Consider the following 22,711-nt stretch of genomic DNA (forward strand, 5'->3'; position numbering starts at 1 on the left):
GCAGATGTAGAGGACAGAGTAGTATGGAGATGGATGATCCGCTGTGGCGACCCCTAATGGGAGAGGCTGAAAGAAAGAATTAGGAAATATATATTTATAATAAAGTTCAGTACTATTTTGAATTGGGTGCTTATTTGTTTTGTTTTTTATCCAGTATCCATTTTTAAAGCTGTCGGTTTATTAATCAATTATCGACAAATACAATCCAATTTAGCAATCCGTATCGGTCGACCCCTAGTTATTAACGTAGCCTAATTATTTGTTAGCTTTACCCACCAACCACATGCATATGCTTATGTAAATAAACATTTTGATTTCAATAGCAATGAATATGAAAAAATTTCATTAAGATATTAATCATTCTCATCTGTCAAAAACAAATCTTCACATTAATACTGCTAGTCACTCCAGCCAATGTAATTTTCTGTTACAGACCGACCCTTTGTTAAAGAAAGGCAAAATGATGTCGCCCTCAAAGAGAAAGGTTTGGGGACCCCTGGGTTAGATGCTAAATGCTTTTCATTGGCTCTGCACTTGTACTCTGAAAAAATGGCAGCATTGAATCTAATTTGACCCTAAATTTGACATGATTTTCAAAGTATTTAAAAGAGTTGTGATCTTATACAATTACATACACACATATACATACATATTTTATCAATTTTAAAACTGCATCACGAGTGGACCGTGGAATGATGAAAGAAGTTTGCCTGGTTGGATGAATGATATGTTCCCTCTTGAGTCTGGTTCCTCTCAAGGTTTCTTCCTTATGCCATCTTGGGGCGTTTTTCCTTGCCACAGTTGCCACCAGCTCGCTCATCAGGGACAAACTTACACTTATAAAGAATATCTTATTCATTTTTATCACCACGTTATCTGTGTAAAGCTGCTTTGAGACAATGTTCATTGATAAAAGTGCTATACATATAGAAAATATATTGAATTAATGGATCTAGTATGATGTTCTGGGCAATGCTCTGCTCGGAAACTTTGATTTTATCGGTTTAGATGTTATATTGACATGTAAGCACCTAAAACATTGTATCATTTAAATTGTATTTCCCTAAAGGCAGTAATGGGGCAAAAATCGTTCATGAATAATTAGAGGAAGAAATCCATGCCGTTGGCTCGATCTCCAAATTCTGGCGATCTCAATTCGATTATTTGTTGTGCTGAACAAACAAGTCTGATGCATAAAGGTTCTAATTAGCAACTTACAGTTCTTAAAGCATTTGCTGTTTACATTCGTGCCAGATTAATCTTTATCTCAGATTACAAAAGGTACAAGATAATTACTGTCTAAAGTTAAGGGTTTGACTATATTGGTTTACCTGTCTGTATGTTTATTTATTGATCATTTGTTAGAACATTAACTAACTCTTTTTTGTTTATTTATAAAATAAACAATTCTTTTTTTATTCCAAAATGTTAGTTTTATGTCTGATAGAAGCAGAAGGCAGAATAAATGCAGTATTTATTTTTTATTTTTTTTTACTCCAATCCAACTTTTCTCCAATCCAAAATGTTTAGGAAATATTTGGATTCTCTTGATTCCCAGTCTGTCCCAAATATCATATTTAAAAGTATTTTGCAGATATGAAAAATAAAGGTTTGCAGTTTTCACCATCCTGCTACTACATTCCTAAAGTTTATGAACAAGTTTTACCTGCTTGGAAACTTTGCCACACACACAACCTCTCACCACATCAGTGTATTGTATGGATGGAATAATGCCAATAAAACTAAAGATTAGCTTGTATTCTAAATTGGCATGAGAAGGGGGTAATGCAGATCATAACAAAAAAATATATATTTTTTAGAATGATGTATTTATTATTTTTTGAAAATAAAAAAGTTAATTAATTATTTAAAGCATATGTTTAAAAAGTATGATTGAATGTTACAAAATGCAAGTACCCTATTAAGTATTATTGTTGACCCAGTGGTTTATTTATTTGTTTCTTTTTTTATTACTAATTATGTTTAAAGTAATTTATTTGTATTACATATTTTTATTATAATTATTAATATTCTTATTATATATATATATATATATATATATATATATATATATATATATATATATATATATATATATATATATATATATATAAAACTTTATTATTATTATTATCATTTTATTACTAATTTAGTTCAATTTTAATCATTCATTTTATTACATCATTACATTATTTCTATTATTAAATGTATTATTATTATTATTACATTTATTATTATTTTTATTATTATTATTATTATTATTATTATTATTATTATTATTGAACCTATATGTTTATTTATTAATTCAATTATTTGTTTGTTTGTTGTTGTTTTACCTATTTCAAGTTCATTTTTATTAATGTATTGTATTACTTTGTATTAACATTTTTTACTTGACTATTACTTATCAAATTTATAAATTCTGATTATTATAATTATTATTGATTTAATAATGTATTTGTTTGTTTGTTAACTCATTAACTTACTTTAATCTTGACATTTTTATTTAGAGCAAGTTTTGTTTTATTATTATTATTTTTTTTATTTTTATTTTTAAAGCTGATGTTTTGATGATGATGTTGATGTTGATATTGTGGTACAAAAATCGCTTCCGCATTAGCAGCCAATCAGCGCTCGCTATGATCGCACGTGCCATCTGTGGCACAGGCGGACCAATCAGAGGCCGCGTTGTTGGGTGGCACGGAGACGGCTCTGTGGGTTTGTTTGGGTGTCGCAGAGACTCCAGAGCGGACAGCGGACAAATCGTTTGGGTTTCTTCAGCAGTCGCGGAGAAACAAACGACGGATTCAAGTCTTTTTTTTTTCTTTTTTCTTTTTTTTTTGTTGTGCAGGTACGAACCGATTAACGGACAAATACAGCCGTGTTGTCACTGCTCTGGCCTGCGGAAACTCCCAGCGTTAGGATCGGTATCTAAACCAGGTGCATGACGGAATCGAAGTGATTAGATTTGATCATTTGCGTTTACACCCGGGGTATGATCAGTGAAGGGGTGATCGGTGTGATCATTGTTTAGATCGGTGATTAGATCAGTGTTAGCTGTCACTGTGTCTTGTTTGGACCCTGGAATATCAATCAGGTGGAGAGAAACCAGCTGCAACTGGTTACTGAAGCTCCAAGATAACCTGTTTGTGCCTCTGCAACTCACCATGTTAAAATTTTCCAACCATTATTTATGTTCTGAATTTGTAAAGGCAACAAAAATCATGTTGCCTTTGAATCTGTCTGGTGGGTGTAGTGATCAGGTGTATACATACTTTTGAGCAGATCGTGTAGACCTCCAGAATTCAACATCAGTGTCTGATTAGTGAATGATCACTAACCTCCAACCCCAAAATCTGTCCAAAAACCTTCTCAGAAGAGTGGAGCGTATTATAAGGGCAAATAAATGTCAAATGGAATGTTCAGTAAGAATGGTCGGTTGCCCAAATACTTTTGGGCATATACTTTGGAATCGTCTTTTAGTCTGTCGGATCGGGGAAAGGCAGTGACGAGCCGTGCATTTCACACCCAGGCTTACGTTGGTGTCTTACCTAAACCGCCTCTTAATACCACGAATCGCGACCTGCATCTGTAGCAAACTGCACTAGTTTAAATACATAGGATTGCGTTTCTGTCTTCCAGGAGCAATAAATGTGACGTATGATCGTGAGAGACTGTCAAGACACAACATGTTCAAGCCGTGACGAGCAAACAGACCTGGACATGGAGGCCCGCTTCGGCAATGTGGTGTTCAGCTCGCGCTTCGACTCCGGGAATCTGGGCCGAGTGGAGAAGGTGGAGGCCTCCGAGCACGATCCTGAGAGAAGCTCGTACTCGCACGTTGACTACGAGTTCAACGTCTGGACGAAACCCGACTGCGCAGACACCGAGTTCGAAAACGGCAACCGGTAACAATATTACACTGTTGTTCATTCAAATCTACACTCTGTAGCAAAAAGTATGTGGACCATCCTATTGATTATGGGCTCTAGTGTACATAAGTGTGACGCATACTTTCGGTCACAAAATGCTAGTTCTTTTCAAAGCCATGTCGATTTGATCCTCACGTCTCCGTCTGGCACGCAGGTCATGGTTCTACTTCAGCGTGCGCGGAGTGTCGCCGGGCAAACTGCTGAAGATCAACGTGTTGAACATGAATAAGCAGAGCAAGCTGTATTCTCAAGGCATGGCTCCGTTTGTGCGCACGTTTCCTGTCAAAATGCGCTGGGAGAGAGTCCGCGACCGGCCCGCCTTCGAGGTACAACGTGTTTTTTGTTGTCTCTTTTCAGTTCGAAATGTTTTGCATCCCTTTATGAGTCCAGCACTGAACACAATCACGGGCCAAGATATCTGCTTTCGGACATATATTTCCTGTCTCGCACAGCGCTGTGAATTAGAAGTCGACCGATTAATTATTTTTTGCCAATTGCCAACCGATAGTTGATTGCTGGAACTCAATCCATACCGATTGGTTCGCTGTCATTACAAGAGCAGCCTCTAGAGGCTGTTTTTTTTTTGTGTGTGTTTTTTGGCTGACACGAGAGACGGCACGCTGCACGGAGAGCTTTGTCATATTCATTTTTATATAATTAGTTCATTATATAATTATATTTATTAGTGAATTCTTTTTTTATATATACATTTATTTATTTTAGTAAATTTTTATTATTCACTAAAGATTTTTATTATTTATTTTTTGTAATAAAATACTATTTTACCTAGACTTTTATTTTTGTATTTTTTATCCAGTATCCATTTTAAAAAACTATTCTTTGATCAGTCGGGTATCGGCAAGTACGATCCAACCTAGCTATCGATAAAATCCACTATTGGTCAACCTCTACTGTTTTCTTTCTTTCTTTCTTTCTTTCTATCTATCTATCTATCTATCTATCTATCTATCTATCTATCTATCTATCTATCTATCTATCTATTCTTCTCAGATTTGTAGTATTTCTAGTAACATTTCCTGAAAGAGTGAAAATTATCTTTGTTTGTTTTTTACTCCAGATGTCCGAAAATCAGTTCACTTTGTCGTTTGTTCACCGTGTGCTGGAAGGGAAGGGAGTCATCACGTACTTCACTTTCTGTTATCCGTTCTCGTACACCGAGTGCCAAGATATGCTTTTGCAGCTTGACCAGAGACTGCTCGGTCTTTCTCATACACTGGGACCATGCAGGTACACACACACACACACACACACACACACACACACACACCTTTTTAATTTTATCATAATCAGAGGTGGAAAGAAAAAATATTCTATGCAAGTAAACGTACAGTTATTACAAAAAAATTCCGAAAAATCTACTCGGGTAAACGTAAAAAGTTTATCAAAAAGGGAGGGTTTGGATTCAAGTGTAGTTTAAAAACGACAATATGAAATAAATCATTTTAAATTAAAGGAACATTTTCTTCTACAAATTAAAGTGCAATAACAACAACAACAAAAAAAGAAAGAAATCAAAGTAAATAATAATAAAAAATAAAAAAAACCCACTACAGTCTATGACTTGAGTCTAATGTTAGAGTTATGCACCGTTTTAGCATCGAAATGCTTTGATTGGACCCTGCGTTCTCAGCTAAAGTGTGCGATTGGTTCAATGCTCCAATCCAATGCAACATTAGCAGATTTACTCTAAAGCTTTAAACTTTTCATTCGTTTCATACGAAACTGGTAATACATCGTAATTGTGAATTGGCAGTTTTGCAGTTGTAGTCTTACTGACCTCAGCACGCTTGTGCAGGTTCGATGTGGAGTTTTTACGAGAGTCAAAATGGTCACTCAAATACAGCCAGGGGTTTGTTTCATAGCATTTCGCTTGCGTCCGTGTTAGCATCACTCATCCGTCTCCCTTCTTTCTGTCCTGCGAGTTTAGCGCGTTTGAATCAATCGGTGCAGTAGTTTCAATCCTTTTCTTTTTTTCCTTCTTGTGTTATTCATATTTCAATATCGGTAGCGGATACGCTAATGCGGTAAATACAATACAGTGATCGCCCCGCTTTTACCGCCGTTCGAATCTCGCGCCCTGCCACGGATAGCATTTTATGTTAAAATAATGAAATGTATTAATAAAAATAGAATTATTCATTAAAAAAATTAAGTAAAATGTTAATACAGTACAGTCCTGTGTAATTAATATAGCATTTTTTGGGTTGGTGTCCGTTTAGTGTGATTTTTTTGAAATGTTACTAATTTTAGTTTTAAAGTACGGTAATCCCCCGTTTATAAACGGGGGATTATCGTACTTTAAAAGTAAAATTTACTTTAAAAATACTCTAGTTTCCAGTAACGCTATTGAACGCAATTCGCTACTTTCCACCTCTGATCATCATATACCACTTTTTCATTATTTTGTGCTCTTTGTTCATCGCCATTAAATTTACTGATAGCAGAACAACGCCAACAAGGCGACACGCTAACGCCTATTGTCGGAACTATTGATTGTTAGTATTTTGATATCCACTATGAAAATCGGTCAACTGACTGTATTTCTGGACCTTCCACATATCTCAAGCTGCCGTTTTTGTTCGTTTTGGCAGAACATTTTATCCAGAAATAAATGCAAAAAAAATAGGATTAAAAATATCACATACTCGAGATTACTATATTATCCTATAGAGAGGAAATATGAAAATAGAAAAGCTTGGCCTGGACTCGGATTTATATTAGATTAGATTCAATGTTATTTTCATTGTGCAAGGTACATGTACAGAGCCAGTGAAATGTAGTGATCATCTAACCAGAAGTGCATAAGTGGACTATTTACAGTAAATAACAGTTAGATAAATAGAGTATGAGGTCCATATAAACAGGGATGAGGATGATTAATGTAGTATATAGTAATATACAATATACTGTGCAAAGATTATACATGTCAGATGATGATTTACTGAAATCAAGTTTAAATGTATGTATGATACAGTATATACAGTATAATTATGGGTGGAATGTACAGTAGTGTAAATGTGAGTTATGGCCAGTGCAAAAAAAAAAAGACCTTTCGTTCTCGGTGTCTCCATCTCCAGTCCGGCAGACGGCCTCTATTACCACCGTGAGCTGCTGTGTTACTCCCTGGATGGACACAGAGTAGACCTGCTGACTGTGACTTCCTGCCATGGCATGCTGGAGGAAAGAGAGCCGAGGCTGGAAAAACTGTTTCCGGACCACGGCACTCCGCGGCCACATCGCTTCGCCGGCAAACGGGTATGCATTTGCTACCTGGGCCTTCAGTGGGGACTTACCCAACTTAATCCACCTCTTAACACCACCACTACCACGTCACAATTATAAAAAACCATCAATACTGTACAAAAACACAATGTAACAACACGTGGCATTACAGAGAGAGAGGCATTTTGCATATGGAGGATGAAAACCATTTTACTAAAGGTAGAAACCCAGTTAAGACTCCAAAATTCTACACTACAATCGCAACTGTGCACCTACATCATCTGGAGCAGTTCAGAATCAATATTTGTCTAATAACATGACAAAAACATATAAAATCTAAATAAAATACAACCTACTCACGAGACATGCAGACTCGTAATTTGCGCCACCCCGAAGAGGCTGTGATCCAGTGGTACCGCTTGTATTCACTGGTCTGGAAGTGAAGAACAAACCCTTTCCCGGGCTGAGACACGGTAGCTAGCTTTAGGGATGGCCGACCTCCTCACCATGTCTAACTTTTCTTCAAAATGGATTTTTAAGTTTGTCCGAGACCAGATCAATTTCTCTTCCTCTGTAGGCATAACAAAAGTCTAACTCAGATGTATTAATGTGGGCAAGAGGTGTTTTGTCTGTCGAACTTGACTGTAACAGTTTCCCTCTGACCAACCAATCAGAGGACGGAAAAATGCTGACGATATTCTGGGTCAGCTAGCTGCCCTGTGAGGCGAATTTGAAATTTGTTTGGTTAAAGAAACAGACTCATTGATAATATTCTCTATGGTAAAAAGGCCAGCAGTACTGACTTTAAAGGCCCTGGGCAGATTAGATTGACATGCCAGCACATAGAGGCTGAAATGTGATTGGACAAAAAATCTAACATCCACATACACATACTGGAAGCAGTGCAGCCGAGAGAAACACTACGAAATGAAGAGAATAAACTGTTGGGAATAAATTAATACAATTTCATGGAACAAATATTAGAATTTAGGTTGTAAATGTAGGTCAGTGCTTATGATAGTGTTTAGGCAGCAGAGAAGGCTTTGCTGGCCCTGACCGCCCGCCACTGTTTAAGAAACACCCAGTGTTTGCTGTCCCCTGGAACAGAGTAAAACTGTATAAAACTAAAATATGCTTTTTTTGCCACGCCCTTTTAAAATAAGTAAGAAAATGTCGATGCGCAGTAGATGTCACCTTATTCTCACTGTTTTCATAATGTAAAAGTCTTTTTAATGAATGTAACTCTATATTTAAAAGCACATATATTTGAAGCAGTCTTAGAGTGGGCCTGAGAGGGGAAAAAAAAAGAATTCGGCACATACTCAACGTGCCACACAATGTGCTGCCCACACTCTGCCCCCTGTTGTTGAACACTCAGAACTACAGTCGTCGCTCGCACTATAAAATGAGGAATCGCGATCGTGCCTATATCTGTGTGCAGGTGTTTTTCATCAGCAGCAGGGTGCACCCCGGGGAGACGCCATCCAGCTTTGTGTTCAACGGCTTCCTGAACTTCATCCTAAACCAGGAGGACCCGCGGGCACAGATGCTCTGCCGGATGTTTGTCTTCAAGCTCATCCCCATGCTCAATCCCGACGGGGTTGTTCGAGGGCACTATAGGTCGGTAGCTCCAAAGAGAGAAGCTTTTTGTTCTCGCTGACATGCGTATTTATAACGACTTTGCTCTAAAAATGCATTGTATCGATACATATAATCAAATCAAGGTGTAAATGTATTAAATATTAACACATTGCCGTGTCTGTCTTTCAAGGACGGACTCGCGCGGCGTGAATCTTAACCGGCAGTACATGAACCCAAGTGCTGAGCTGCACCCCTCCATCTACGGAGCCAAATCCCTCCTCCTCTACCATCATCGGCACAACCGGCTCAAAACCGGATCTCCGTCAGCATTAAAACTCTCCAACCAGTCCAACACCACCACCCTAAGCACACCCCACGAGCTCGAACACTACCTCAACTGCCGCAACGAGGTGGAGCGACTGGAGGGCCCGACCCTCGACCTCTCTCAGATTCCCATGCAGATGGACGAGAGCTGGGAGGGTAAAACCAGAACGAAGGGCAAGCTCGGGCAAGGCGACGAGAACGAATCCACGGCGAGCCGGAGCGAAGCCTGCGTCTCTAACCTCGTACAGACCGAGCAGATTTCACCCCACGAAAGCGGAGTGGCCTATTACATAGATCTTCATGGCCACGCCTCAAAAAGGGGATGCTTTATGTACGGAAACAACCTACCTGATGAAAATCAGCAGGTACACGCGTACATGTATTGTACATACATATGCTAGGGACAGTAAGATTCAGGATAGATCGGATAGACGTCGTCATTTGTATCGCGACGCATCGGTTTTTGGCGTATTTGCATCATTAAAAGTAAATTTGTTCCTAATTCATTTTTAGTAAACACGCTATACTTTTATCAGTTAGAAAACGACCGTTATCAACGTCGATCAATTTATCCTCGCTGTGACCGTGTCCTGAGAGTCCCATAAAACATTAGATTGATATGGCAGAGGTAGAGCTGCATCTGGTTTTATTTCATCTTTTTTTGTTGTTTTTCTTTTGTGTTTTTTTTTTACACTAGGCACTTGATGATTTACTATCTGTTCAGATACTATCTGTTTTTTTGTTGTTTTTTTTTTTAATCGTATTGCATTGATTCGAATCAAAAGCGGATCGTACTGCATCGTAATCGGGGGAATGTTCTTGATCTGATCTCATGGCAGGTGGAGAACCTGATGTATCCGAAGCTGATCTCGTTGAACTGCGCCCATTTTGACTTCCCTGGCTGTAATTTCTCGGAGAAGAACATGTACGCCCGGGACAGGCGCGACGGTCAGTCCAAAGAGGGAAGCGGCCGAGTGGCCATGCACAAGGCCATCGGATTAGTTCACAGGTAAGGTAGTGACGTCAGGAAAAACTGGCACAAAAAGAGTCATCCTGGACGAGACCACCATCAGCACATGTTTCCTCACAGGATCAAGGCGATCGATCAGTTTGGGAGTGTAAATATGTCAAAAATAATTAGAAAGTGTAGTTATTTATTGCCTGGTTTGTATTGTTTCACTGTGATGGAACAATAACCCTGAAATCTCTCTATGAGATTAATGAAAGATCTGTATTAATGTCTATGCAGTTACACATTGGAGTGTAATTACAACACAGGCCGCTTGGTCAACACTATTCCCCCTGCCTGCCATGACAACGGCCGAGCCACCCCTCCTCCACCTTCTACCTTCCCTCCCAAATACACACCTGAAATATTTGAGCAGGTAAAACAAACCGTTCCTAATTTATATGTTCTATGTTTCTGTGAGCGTCATCCCAGAGCCAGATTCCTCGAATGTTCATTTCTTGCAGGTTGGCCGTGCGGTCGCTATAGCAGCGCTGGACATGGCTGAATGCAACCCCTGGCCACGACTTGTCCTGTCCGAGCACAGCAGCCTGGTGAACCTGCGAGCGTCGCTGCTCAAACACGTGCGCAACAACAAGGGCTTGGGCTCCAACGGCCGCAAGAATGGAAACAAGGCGCCGAGTCCACCGAAATGCCCGTAAGGGGTCCCCAGTTTTTTTATTTTTTTTCTGTGAGGGCCACATAATTTTTCCTTTCTTTAAAAAATCACATGGCCTGGAATGACTGCCAGCATTTTTGTGGAGATTTTATTATGATTTTAAATGTATTTATTATTTATTAACGCTAGATTAGTTTATTATTTATATCGCCTATTAAAAGAGTGTAATTACTTAGTTAGTTTTTTTTCCATATTCATTGCTATTGAAATCAAAACTTTTTAGTTATGCAAATATGAAATAAACATGAATATATCCATTCAGAAATATAATGCTAGAATTATTTAGTTATAAATAGTACAGCACTCTAGCCTGTTGTAAAATTAAACAGCACGCGCCATCAGTGATTCACCTCTAGAGGCCACTCTCGTAATAACAGCGAACCGGAAAAACTATCGATTTGGGTTTTTTTACCGATAGTTCCAGCAAATCAACCATCAGTGCCTTGACCTCTATTAATAACTAAGTGAAATTTTTGTTTAAAAGCCAACCTTTATAATTAAATACAAATATGATATGAGTAAAAAATATATATGCTGTATTTGTTTTTTGTTATTTTGTACCGCTTTTTTTCCCCACACCAAATTCAGAGGTTTGAGCAGCTCGTTTTCGGAGAACTCTCTAAACCAGAGTCGTAGCCACAGCACCCGGAACGGCAGCAACGCTGGGAACAAGCAGACGCCTCCCCAGCTAAAGAGTTCTCCAAGCTTTACATTTGGATGGAGCAACGCTGGAAACGCCCCCGGCTCCCACAGGCCCACCCACAAAAGCCTTGGGCCAATTAGAGGTGAGAGATCTCTTTCAGTCAAAATGCTATATGACAGAGTATGGCTGAATAATTCTGCAAAGCACTTGTATAGATCAGGATTTCACAGTCACTGATACCCGTTCTAAGCTCATAGCTTCGAAACACAATGTTTGACTGGTTACTTGAATTAACTCCTCAGATAAGATGTTCTCTATATGAACAAACATGTGGGGACACATCATTTCTCCAGTCATATGTGTTTTTCCCCCCAAAGTGTCACCACAAACTTAAAGGCACACATTTGTATCAGATCTTTGGATGTGCTAGCATGAAATTTCCCCTTCACTTGAGGAAACTAGGAGACCCCAAAACTGTTCCAGCATGACAATGTCCCTGTACGCAAAGCCAGATCCTGAAGATCAGCTTTTCCATGGGTTCGAAGTGGAAGATCTCCTGCTATAGAGCTGAAAACACTGTTAAACAGCCCTCTATGGATGGATGGATGGACGGATGGACGGATGGACGGATGGATGGATGGGTGGATGGGGTTGGGTTTGGGAGGAAGGAAGGAAGGAAGATTATTTTATTATAGACACACAGACAGACAGACAGACAGAGGTGAAAAAAGAAAGAAAGAACTTTATTATAGACAGACAGACAGACATTATAGACAGACAATCGATCGATTGATTGATCTCCACCAATCTCTAGTGGAACCTCTTCCCAGAAGAGTGGGGGTTATTATAAGAGCAAATGGGACTTCATGTGAAATGGGATGCTCAGAAAACACATGGTCAAGTGTCCACAAACGTATGTAGTGTATATAGTTGAAATGGGTGATCAGAGGAGGGAAAGTGCAGGGTAGTGGTGGTTCTCCAGACTCCACACAATATCTTATATTGTCATAAAGTGTGTTCGTCTCGCTCTTGTATTTCTCTCCCCTTCAGAGACGAAAGCTCAAGAGAAGAAACGCCCGCACCACCTCGGTCACCGCATCTCAGCCCACTGTCCCAGCAACAGCCAAGCCATCCCAGCATGTCCCCCACTTTCCCCATCATCATCCTCCTCATCCTCCTCATCCTCTTCTCCCTCCTCGTCCTCCTTGGGAGCGGGGGCGGGGGCGGCTACCTGCTCCATGGGTATGGCAGGTCTGTACTCCCACACCGGCCTGCTTACCAAGCTGAGCCCTCTGCATCACACCTGCCTCAGAGACTCTCAGAAAGCACAGCCAGCGCAGCAAGAATAACTGGCTGGAGCGTGCGTGTGTGCGCATGTGTGTGTGCGCATGTGTGTGTGCGCATGTGTGTGTGCGCGTGTGTGCGTGTGTGCATGTGTTTGTACACTGGGTGGGTGAATGTGCAAAAGAAAAAAATGAGTCTTTGATGTGGTGCCTACATTTAAATAGAAGACCCCGAGCTATTGACCGAAGGGGCAAAACATGGCATAAAACGCCTTTTTTTTTTTTTTTTTCTTTTAATTATTTTTAGCATTGCACTTTGATCACATAACACTATACTCCATGCCAATGACTGAATGTAATAGGGAACAAAAAATGGTGCATAGTAACTGTATTTGAGTCGTGTGTGTATAAGTGTGTGTGTGTGTATATGATTGTGTGAGTGTGTGTGTGTGTGTGTGTGTGTGTGTGTGTGTGTGTGTGTGTGTGTGCGCGCATATTGCTCTCTTTTCAGAAAGTTTCCCGTGCAGTGATGAATCCTTTCTGCAGTACGCATTCTTGCACTTTTCATCTCTTGCCATCGATCAGAATTTGACTGACTGTCTTTTTTTTTTTTTTTTTTATATATATATTTTTTATTTTCTTCACAATTATTTTCGAATATATATATAGAAAATGCCAGACTAGCCCACCGCTTCCCATTCCTCATGGTGTTTGGATGTTGTTTTCGGAATTATTATTATTATTTTTTTTTTTTTAAAGAATATTAATACTGTAGCATAATGTCCAAATGGGTACTAAAGATCTTGAGGTTCCTTTCACAAAGGACTAAAATGGGGATTATTTGCCGTAAGGTATTTTTGCGTGCTAACGCTCACAGGTAGCAGCAAATGTACGAGTTCCTCAGACCCTAGGTCCATATTGTCTCATCGCCAAGTTTTTTTTTTTTTTTTGTTTTACGCTCTTCATAAGTCAGTAGCGGTGCTCGAATTGTGGGGTGGGGGGGGTCGGAAGACTTGGGATTCCCCAAGATTATTTTACTTATAAATATATGATTTACACAACAACTGGGGACCCCCAAAAGATTTGACTGAATTCGAGCACTGGTCAGTAGCATGAAGTACAACCTCCAGGGGGGGAAGTCAGAAAGCAGCGTCCTGGCAGAACCATTTCGAACCTTGAGATATGGGAAACATCTACGTAATGGTGGTTTCTTTCTTATGGTGGTCTGTTCAGGCATTTTCTGACTTTTTTTTTTTAATGGTGTAGTAACAATGTCAACCATTTATACACACATTTCTATTCACTGTTTCTCATCTTGCTGATGTTTATTTATTTTATTTTGGAACTGTTTAACCTAGGCCAGTTCTAATGCTTTGTTGTTGTTGTTGTTTTTTAGATAGATGTTTCTGGAAACTTTGTTTAGTTTATTGCTGTGTATGTAGTTCCAGGGAACAGTTTTATTTGTTTAAAAAAAAATTTTTTTGCCATTTCGAAAAAAATCTTCAGCCTGCGTGCATTCGAAGCTACAAAACGAAGGATTTTTTTGATTTAACAACGAAATGTTTGATCGCTCTAAAGCTAATACTTGTGTGTACATAATAGAACTCGCACCACTTGCCGAGGAAACCCTCCGGAGTTTCCTTTTTTTGGGTTCGTCTTTGTTTTAACTCTTTATTTGGTGGCCACGATCATTTTCTTTTATCGAACGCAGCGTCATCAAATACCCAGGCACTTTATTCAATCACCGGACTCCTACATTAGCACTGTCCCACTTTAATTTCCAGCTTTTGTACGTTATTTTCTATAGTTTTGGTCTGAACCACTGTGATGGATTCGTATGTGACTAAAACACAAAGTCCGGATAGAATAGCCGGCTCGCCGAGTAGATCGTGCGACCGACCTTGTTTTTGTTAAGCTGTGCTTCGTTAGGCTCTGCCCCGATGTCGCTTCCTGACCATCAGTAAAACCGTGCCGTCTTTTATTCCCATCTTCCATCCGAAGACTTCCATGATTTGTATCTATAACCTTAATACAGTTTTATTGTGAGGATGTAGCTTTCTTGTGATTGAGTATCTACACTTGTAAAAATAAATAAATAAATAAATAAAAAATCAGTCTCCCAGGGGTTAATAGATCAAACGATGGTTCTGGCTTTCTCACAACTCTGCCTAGAGCCTTTAAGCAATCCCTCCCATAGGAGCAACCCGAACAAATGAGCCTCCTAGATTCCCTTTTTTTTTTTTTTCTTTTTTCCTTAAAAGTGTAAATGTCAATGATCATCTCGTTTATGGTGTTTTCGAAAGCAAATTTCCGAATCATGTTCTGCCTTTGACTCTTAACGATACCACTAAATGTGCTTCTCGATCATTATGGATGGAAGTGTACACCATATACTGTATAATGTATACACTTTTTCTTGATCTAATTTATGATACTGTACCGTATATAAAACGCACACTGTTCGGACTGTTGAAAGAGCTGGTGGTCGTTATTTTTCACTCGTGAATAAACGTGACCGCTGGTCGAATTGAATCCCAGACTTATGACCTTTCTTTGTTCCTGCACTTATACTCCTTTAAAGATGCAGTTTTTCATTTTGGATCTCGTTCATTTCATATCGCAAGTGCATTTTAAGATATGATTAGATACGTCCAGATTCCAAGCAGCCCTTGCTTTAAACTTTCTCATCTTTCATAGTCTTTAGGTTTTTTTTTGTTCGTTTTTTTTGACACATACATGTTCCTTTATTTTCCATGCAACATACGAGTATTGGTGAGAACGAGACAGGTTTGTAGACTGGATGAGTCGTGAAAATTTTGACTCAAAAAAGAAGAACTTGTGTAAGATAGAGGCCAGGAGTGAAGATGTTAGCAGACTGCCTTACCCCCACAGCTAAACATGGAGGTGGAACCTTAATGGTTTGGGGGTGTTTTAGAAAAGAAAAGTTGTTCAGGGTGAAAGGAATAAACCAACATGGCTACCATTCTATACTTCATTATACACCATGGAATCCCGTCTGGACTGCGGCTCATTGAAGACAGTCATCTGGAAAGTTATCTGTCCCAGAATGCCCAGTCACCGCACCTAAATCCTACTGAAGTGCTCTGGGATGAAATGGATCACCTTTGGCAGGTTTTACAAGAGGCACTACAAAGTATTTGGAGTATTCAGTGCTTCATATTTAGTCTTTACACTTGCATGTATAAATGTCAATGTGTCTCACATCATTAGCTCACATTACCACAGACAGACAGACAGATCCATCCTCATTATTTACCTCATAGCAAGGTATTCGTACAGCATTAGCATAGTTAGCACCATGTTTTACCTCAATTGGTCATTGCTAATTACACAACACTGGCTAACTATATCTCCATACCCTAAAACTTAGCAGATTAATGATTAATTCCCATTATGTTAAGTTGATGCCTCAAACTGTGTTGCTAATTCTTGCTAACTCGGTGCCACATGCTAGTAATGATGCTATCAATGTTCATAAAGTGAGCTCATATCCTTCCTAGATTTCTTCCTAACGAGATCTTATTTAAAGTTTTCTGCTGCTTTTATTGTTTTATAGTGTCGTATTGCTAACGTAAATTATCGTCTACTACCACAAGTAACATTGGGAGGATTGTAAAGATGTTTAGAACATTCTGGAACGGTCTGGTACAGTCAAATCCAGAAAGATCAGATCCAAGAAAGTCACTGACGTACACTTAACTCACTGCTATCTTCGTGGTTTGAATCGATTCATTCTTATGCTGGAATTAGAAGAATTGTGAAAAGACAAAAAAAATTTATGAAAGTAAACTCATGTAGATTCATATTGAAGCTCAATATGAGGCATGAAAATATCCCTTACACCATTACTTTAAAAAAAAAATCAAAGGGAGATGGTCGCTCAGTGGTTATGGCATCGGGTTATGGCTTGGAAGGTCATAAGTTCAAATCCGAGCACCATCAAGATACCACTGCTGCCTCCTCAACTGCTCTGTTGTAAGTCGCTCTGGATAAGGGAAATGCTGTAAATGTAAATCCAATGTAGGATATCTCCATGAATTCATGCTAAATTCTAACCCTATTACAGTGAGGAAAATAAGTATTTGAACACCCTGCTATTTTGCAAGTTCTCCAACTTAGAAATCATGGAGGGGTCTGAAATTGTAATCGTAGGTGCATGTCCACTGTGAGAGACATAATCTAAAAAAAAAATCCAGAAATTACAATGTATGATTTTTATTTTTATTTTTTTTTTAATATCTATTTATTTGTATGATACAGCTGCAAATAAGTATTTGAACACTTGAGAAAGTCAATGTTAATATTTGGTACAGTAGCCTTTGTTTGCAATTACCGAGGTCAAACGTTTCCTGTAGTTTTTCACCAGGTTTGCACACACTGCAGGAGGGATTTTGGCCCACTCCTCCTCACAGATCTTCTCTAGATCAGTCAGGTTTCTGGCCTGTCTCTAAGAAACACGGAGTTTGAGCTCCCTCCAAAGATTTCTATTGGGTTTAGGTCTGGAGACTGGCTAGGCCATGCCAGAACCTTGATATGCTTCTTACAGAGCCACTCCTTGGTTATCCTGGCTGTGTGCTTCGGGTCATTGTCATGTTGGAAGACCCAGCCTCGACCCATCTTCAATGCTCTAACTGAGGGAAGGAGGTTGTTCCCCAAAATCTCGCAATACATGGCCCCGGTCATCCTCTCCTTAATACAGTGCAGTCGCCCTGTCCCATGTGCAGAAAAACACTCCCAAAGCATGATGCTACCACCCCCATGCTTCACAGTAGGGATGGTGTTCTTGGGATGGTACTCATCATTCTTCTTCCTCCAAACACGTTTAGTGAAATTATGACCCAAAAGTTTTATTTTGGTCTCATCTGACCACATGACTTTCTCTCATGACTTCTTTGGATCATCCAAATGGTCATTGGCAAACTTAAGACGTACCTGGACATGTGCTGGTTTAAGCAGGGGAACCTTCCATGCCATGCATGATTTCAAACCATGACATCTTAGTGTATTACCAACAGTAACCTTCGAAACGGTGGTCCCAGCTCTTTTCAGGTCATTGACCAGCTCCTCCTGTGTAGTTCTGGGCTGATTTCTCACTTTCCTTAGGAACATTGATACCCCACGAGGTGAGATCTTGCATGGAGCCCCAGTTCGAGGGAGATTGACAGTCATGTTTAGCTTCTTCCATTTTCTAATGATTGCTCCAGCAGTGGACCTTTTTTCACCAAGCTGTTTGGCAATTTCCCTGTAGCCCTTTCCAGCCTTGTGGAGGTGTACAATTTTGTCTCTAGTGTCTTTGGACAGCTCTTTGGTCTTGGCCATGTTAGTAGTTGGATTCTTACTGATTGTATGGGGTGGACAGGTGTATTTATGCAGCTAACAACCTCAAACAGGTGCATCTAATTTAGGATAATAAATGTAGTGGAGGTGGACATTTTAAAGGCAGACTAAAAGGTCTTTGAGGGTCAGAACTCTAGCTGATCGACAGGTGTTCAAATACTTATTTGCAGCTGTATCATACAAATAAATAGTTTAAAAATCATATATTGTGATTTCTGGATTTTTTTTTTAGATTATGTCTCTCAATTTCAGACCCCTCCATGAATTTTAAATGGGAGAACTTGCAAAATAGCAGTGTGTTCAACTACTTATTTTCCTCACTGTATCTATTTGTTGCAGTTGAAGTTGAAATTCCTTAGACCAGACTACATTTATTTCCCCCCTAAATCTCTAGCTGTCCAATTTTAATCCTGATCGCCCACTGCAGTCTCTGATTCCTATTTTTGGTTGACAGAAGTTGAATCTGACACAGACTTTCAGCTGTTCAACCAGACGGATTTTCATCTAAAAAAACGATCCATCCACTTTCATTTTTTTTTTCTAAAAAAAGTTGCTCATCCACGCTGAAAAGCCTGAAAACGTAGAAGTAAGTCCCTGTACTGTGCATTTGGCAAAACTGACCTGTCGTTTATTTACTTTCCGGCTCTTTGAAACTGTGATGCGCAAAAAAAACCCTCTTTTCCAAAATTTTCCACTTTGCGGAGCATTTTCAGAAGACTGCTGGCCTGGATATTTTTTATTATGTGCACCATTTTTGGAAAACTCTAGTAAATCAAGCCAGAACTCAGACCAGCAGCCATGCAACGGTCAAAATCACTTTTTTGCCATCATTCTGATGATGTGAATAATATCTGTAGGACTTAATCTACATTAATATTTTTTTTACTTTTTTTAACAATTAAACCACATACCACTGTTTAGTTTCAGTGTTCGATGTGATTCATCTCAATGTTTTTTTTTTTTACTCCATGCTTCTTTTCTGTTGCCTGTGACTATTTAGGAAACCAAGATCCTTATTCTCATCCAGCAATACAAAGCAAAGATCCTCCTTCACTGACTAAGAAGAGCTTCTCAGACAGAAGTTCAGGCTCCACTCAGTCCTTTCCATTTCTTCAGAGGAAGAGGTCGTCTCAGGTAGAGCACCAAAGACTGTGTTTACTTGCACACGTCTAGAAAATGTAAATTACTCAGTGCGCTCTCATTTCCGATTTCCCCAAAGGAGCACCCCGTGGACAGTGGCTTATCCGTTGAGATCAGAAGGTAATAAAGGTTTTCAGATCGAATCTTTTTCTATGCCCTTTTCAGTGAAATAACCGCAAATGGTAGCTTAGTGGTTTAAGGCATTAGACTTTGAATCTGGGGGTCGTGAGTTCAAATCTTAGCCACACCAAGCTAACACTCCTGGGCCCTTGAGCAAGGCCCTTAACCCCTATAATAGCTGGTATGAATGAAATAAATGCTCTGGATAATTGTAAATGTAATTGCTGACTCTGTAATTTCTGTGGTCCACATGGTTTTAGATGCGAGTTGCATTTCCGACGTAGACGAATCGCGGCTCGTAAAACAGTCGTCTTTTCCTCGTCTACCTCAGACAGAGCGCTTCGACAGTCCGAATATGAGAGTGTGGAACTTTGTCAAACCCTGTCTCAGAAAACACCTAACAGGTCTGTACTACATTATCTCCACATCATTGATGCAGATGTGCCTCATGAAACCCTTTTCACTCAGCCGTCAATCGTTTTTCTTCAATTTCCTTTTAATGACAGAATTCAATTATTTTAAAAAGAATTCTGGTTGGCATTGTGTATTTATTCATGTGATTAGCTGAAACATTATTGGTAATCCACATGACAGCACTGAATTCGTCTTTCTATTATTTTGCGAATTTGAAGAATTCATTATGCGGTGTGTTTTTTTTTTAGGGACAGATCACGCTGCAATGCACTTGGTGACAAAAGCTCTGCCGAGCAACTCTTCCCAAAGCTGTGTGGTGGAGATATGAACGATGCCACAACTAAACAGGTAACACACACACACACACACACACACACATACACACACATACATAGCGCATTTTAACAGTCTCAAAGCAGCTTTGCGAATATAGATTTTAAAAGTTATACGTTAATGCCTTTAAGTTTATCCCTAATGAGCGAGTCAGTGGCAACAATGGTGAGGAAAATCTCCCTGAGATGGTATGGAGAAGAAACCTTGATAGGAACCGGACTCAAAAGGGAACCTATCCTCATCCGGGTGATACCGAATGTCCTGGCGGACGTATCGCCATCTATGAAACGTTCACACCATTCAAATGTTTTACTGCGGCTGAGCAGCGTCTCGTCGCCGTACTGTGCTTAAATTCTTCTGTAGATATCCGCAAGTTTTACGCAACTTCATCACCACACGCTGTTCCATGCACACACCAACAATGATGTCTGCCATCTGGATTAACGGTCTCTGGACCGGCCCAGTAACATGTATACCATGCCACCTATCAGTAATAGGATACTATAGCCACTTACTACTGCATTTAGTACTGCCATGCCTACTGCCATGCCTTTGACTCGAATGCCCCTCATTGTTCCTGCTTTATAAAATTAAAATACTAAATCTAAACTAAACTAAAATAGAGGTCTGTTCTGGAATCTGGTCATTTCATTTGAGATTTCAAGCCACAGTCTTTACAAGTCGGTTAAAAATCCGGAAAACAAACTAGCATAAATTATTAGCCAACTAGCAAAGGTTGCATCTAATACATCTTTTAGAAACGTGACTTCAAATTCGAAATTTGCATGTAAAGAAGTACTTAAAAATTTCCCAAAATCATTCTGATATTGGTTGACTGATCTTTTTGGGGTCTCTAGTGTCATTTCGAGCAGATTTTTAAGAAAACGCGAATGAAATTCGACGTGCCTTTGACTTTGTTGTTCTGAGTTCAATAAACGGAAACATGTGAAATGAAAGAGTGTATTGGATCGTAAAGCGTTTGTAATGTGCTCCTTTTACTTTATGTACAATTTTCTATAAGGAAACGCTACGTTCGAAACAGTACCATGCAACACCTTTATGCTAGCATTTCTCAGGACTTGTTTCTTCACTTTGATGGCAGTCCAACATTGGCAAGACAGTGGACTGGACATGATTTGAACTGTAAAACTATAATAAACGGACATTTGGTGTTGAGCATCAAGACTGGTTCCTCTCCGGATTTCTTCCTCGTACCAAATCAGATGGTTTTTCGTTGGAATTTTTGCCACTGATTTGCTCATTAGGGATAAACTTACATGGACAAATTGATCATTTCTAATAATGAAGCTGCTTTGGGACAGTGTCCATTAAAAAGCGGTGTTGAAATCGTATCAAAACCTTACATTTCATGCAGAAATGCTGATTTGTAAAGCATTGTAGCCAACACCTGCAATGTAAAAAAAATATATATATATATATATATATATTGAATTATTCTCTGAATGCACTGTCCTTTTATATGAATAAAAACCACAGCCTTGGTTTTACAGGACAACGCCGCAGAAACAGCACAATCTGAGCATTGGCCGGCAAAGAGCAGCGCATCCTTGAGCACGGAGAGCTGAACTGCTTCTCGAAATGTACAGTATATTCCCTCTTTCACAGGCACTGTATCAATAAAGCAGGTCTATGGTGAAAAAACCCACAACTTTATATACAGTCTCAGTAACTAATATTGAGATGATGTTGAGATGCTTCATAGCTTCATGAACATTTTCCACACCGCATTCCGACTCCTGAACGACATAGATTGTTTACGTTGACAGATAAACATGGTACTATTTTAATTAAAGTTTTGATTGTGAAGACTCTCTTGTAGTGGAAAAAAACCTAATAGTATTTTACAAAGTGGGGATGGATGTGGGCATGGCTTACATAGGGTACAGATGGCACCTGGATGCACTAATATGAAAAAGATGAGCCAGTGAAAGCATATGCTCTGGGAGATGTTCTGCCAGGAAACATGGAGTCCTGGCACTCGTGTAGATGCTTTTAACGCAACAAAGAGTTCAAGGTGATGAAATTCCTGAGATCGCAATTCAATCGACCATCTGTGCTGGACCAATCCATCTCACAAATTGCAGGACTTCAAATAATCGACCAGTGCTAGAGGAGGTCTTCTGGTGTCCAAGCTTTGACAACTCAGCTGTTTTAGTGACACCACAGAGAAATACACTACAAAATAAAATGTGTAGTTTTGTAACAGTCCAACAGATAGCAGGATAAAGCTTCACACACAGTCACAGGGAGCACCAACCATCATCAGTCAGTGTGCTGAAAGACACCAGGTGCTATTCTGATCCTCGCACGCGAGTTTCCTGCCGGAAACAAAACTTGTTATGGCTCCTGTGGACTTCAACCTTTTCCTGAAGATTAGGCTGCTCCCTTTCCAGAAGGTGTTTGAAACGCCTTTGAAAGGAAACTTCCAGAAGTGTCTAAAAGGTGATGGTGTGTAAACGTAGATAAATAAAGTACTTTTTTGTAATCGGAGCGAGTCTTGAAACTTTTTGATCTTATCACAGGCGCCTTTAACATTCGGTCAGATCTGTGTAATCTTATTTATTTCTTTTTTAAACCACATAAACCTTTTATACAAGTCACTGAGTGTGTGTATTCCCTTAAATCAGATTCATG

The 22,711-nt window shown here is 39.4% G+C and overlaps 1 protein-coding gene across 2 annotated transcripts; it reads left to right on the forward strand.

Moving 5' to 3' along the window:
* The first annotated feature begins 2,680 nt into the window (after positions 1-2,680).
* agbl5 (AGBL carboxypeptidase 5) lies at positions 2,681-21,730 on the forward strand. Of its 2 annotated transcripts, XM_046873232.1 has the most exons (17): positions 2,682-2,851; positions 3,643-3,908; positions 4,087-4,258; positions 5,011-5,180; positions 7,031-7,208; positions 8,617-8,795; positions 8,947-9,445; positions 9,920-10,089; positions 10,330-10,465; positions 10,554-10,744; positions 11,354-11,550; positions 12,459-12,659; positions 19,050-19,183; positions 19,269-19,309; positions 19,570-19,713; positions 19,972-20,071; positions 21,568-21,730. In XM_046873232.1, exons 2-17 carry the CDS (start codon positions 3,661-3,663, stop codon positions 21,640-21,642), a joined length of 2,835 nt encoding a protein of 944 aa, XP_046729188.1. In that variant the 5' UTR covers positions 2,682-2,851; positions 3,643-3,660; the 3' UTR covers positions 21,643-21,730. The 2 variants fall into 2 exon arrangements, with proteins under 2 accessions (XP_046729189.1, XP_046729188.1); XM_046873233.1 differs by lacking the exon at positions 12,459-12,659 and having other exon boundaries at positions 2,681-2,851.
* Positions 21,731-22,711: the final 981 nt, after the last annotated feature.

This window comes from Silurus meridionalis, chromosome 18, assembly GCF_014805685.1.
Source record: "Silurus meridionalis isolate SWU-2019-XX chromosome 18, ASM1480568v1, whole genome shotgun sequence".
Taxonomy (NCBI): Eukaryota; Metazoa; Chordata; class Actinopteri; order Siluriformes; family Siluridae; genus Silurus; species Silurus meridionalis.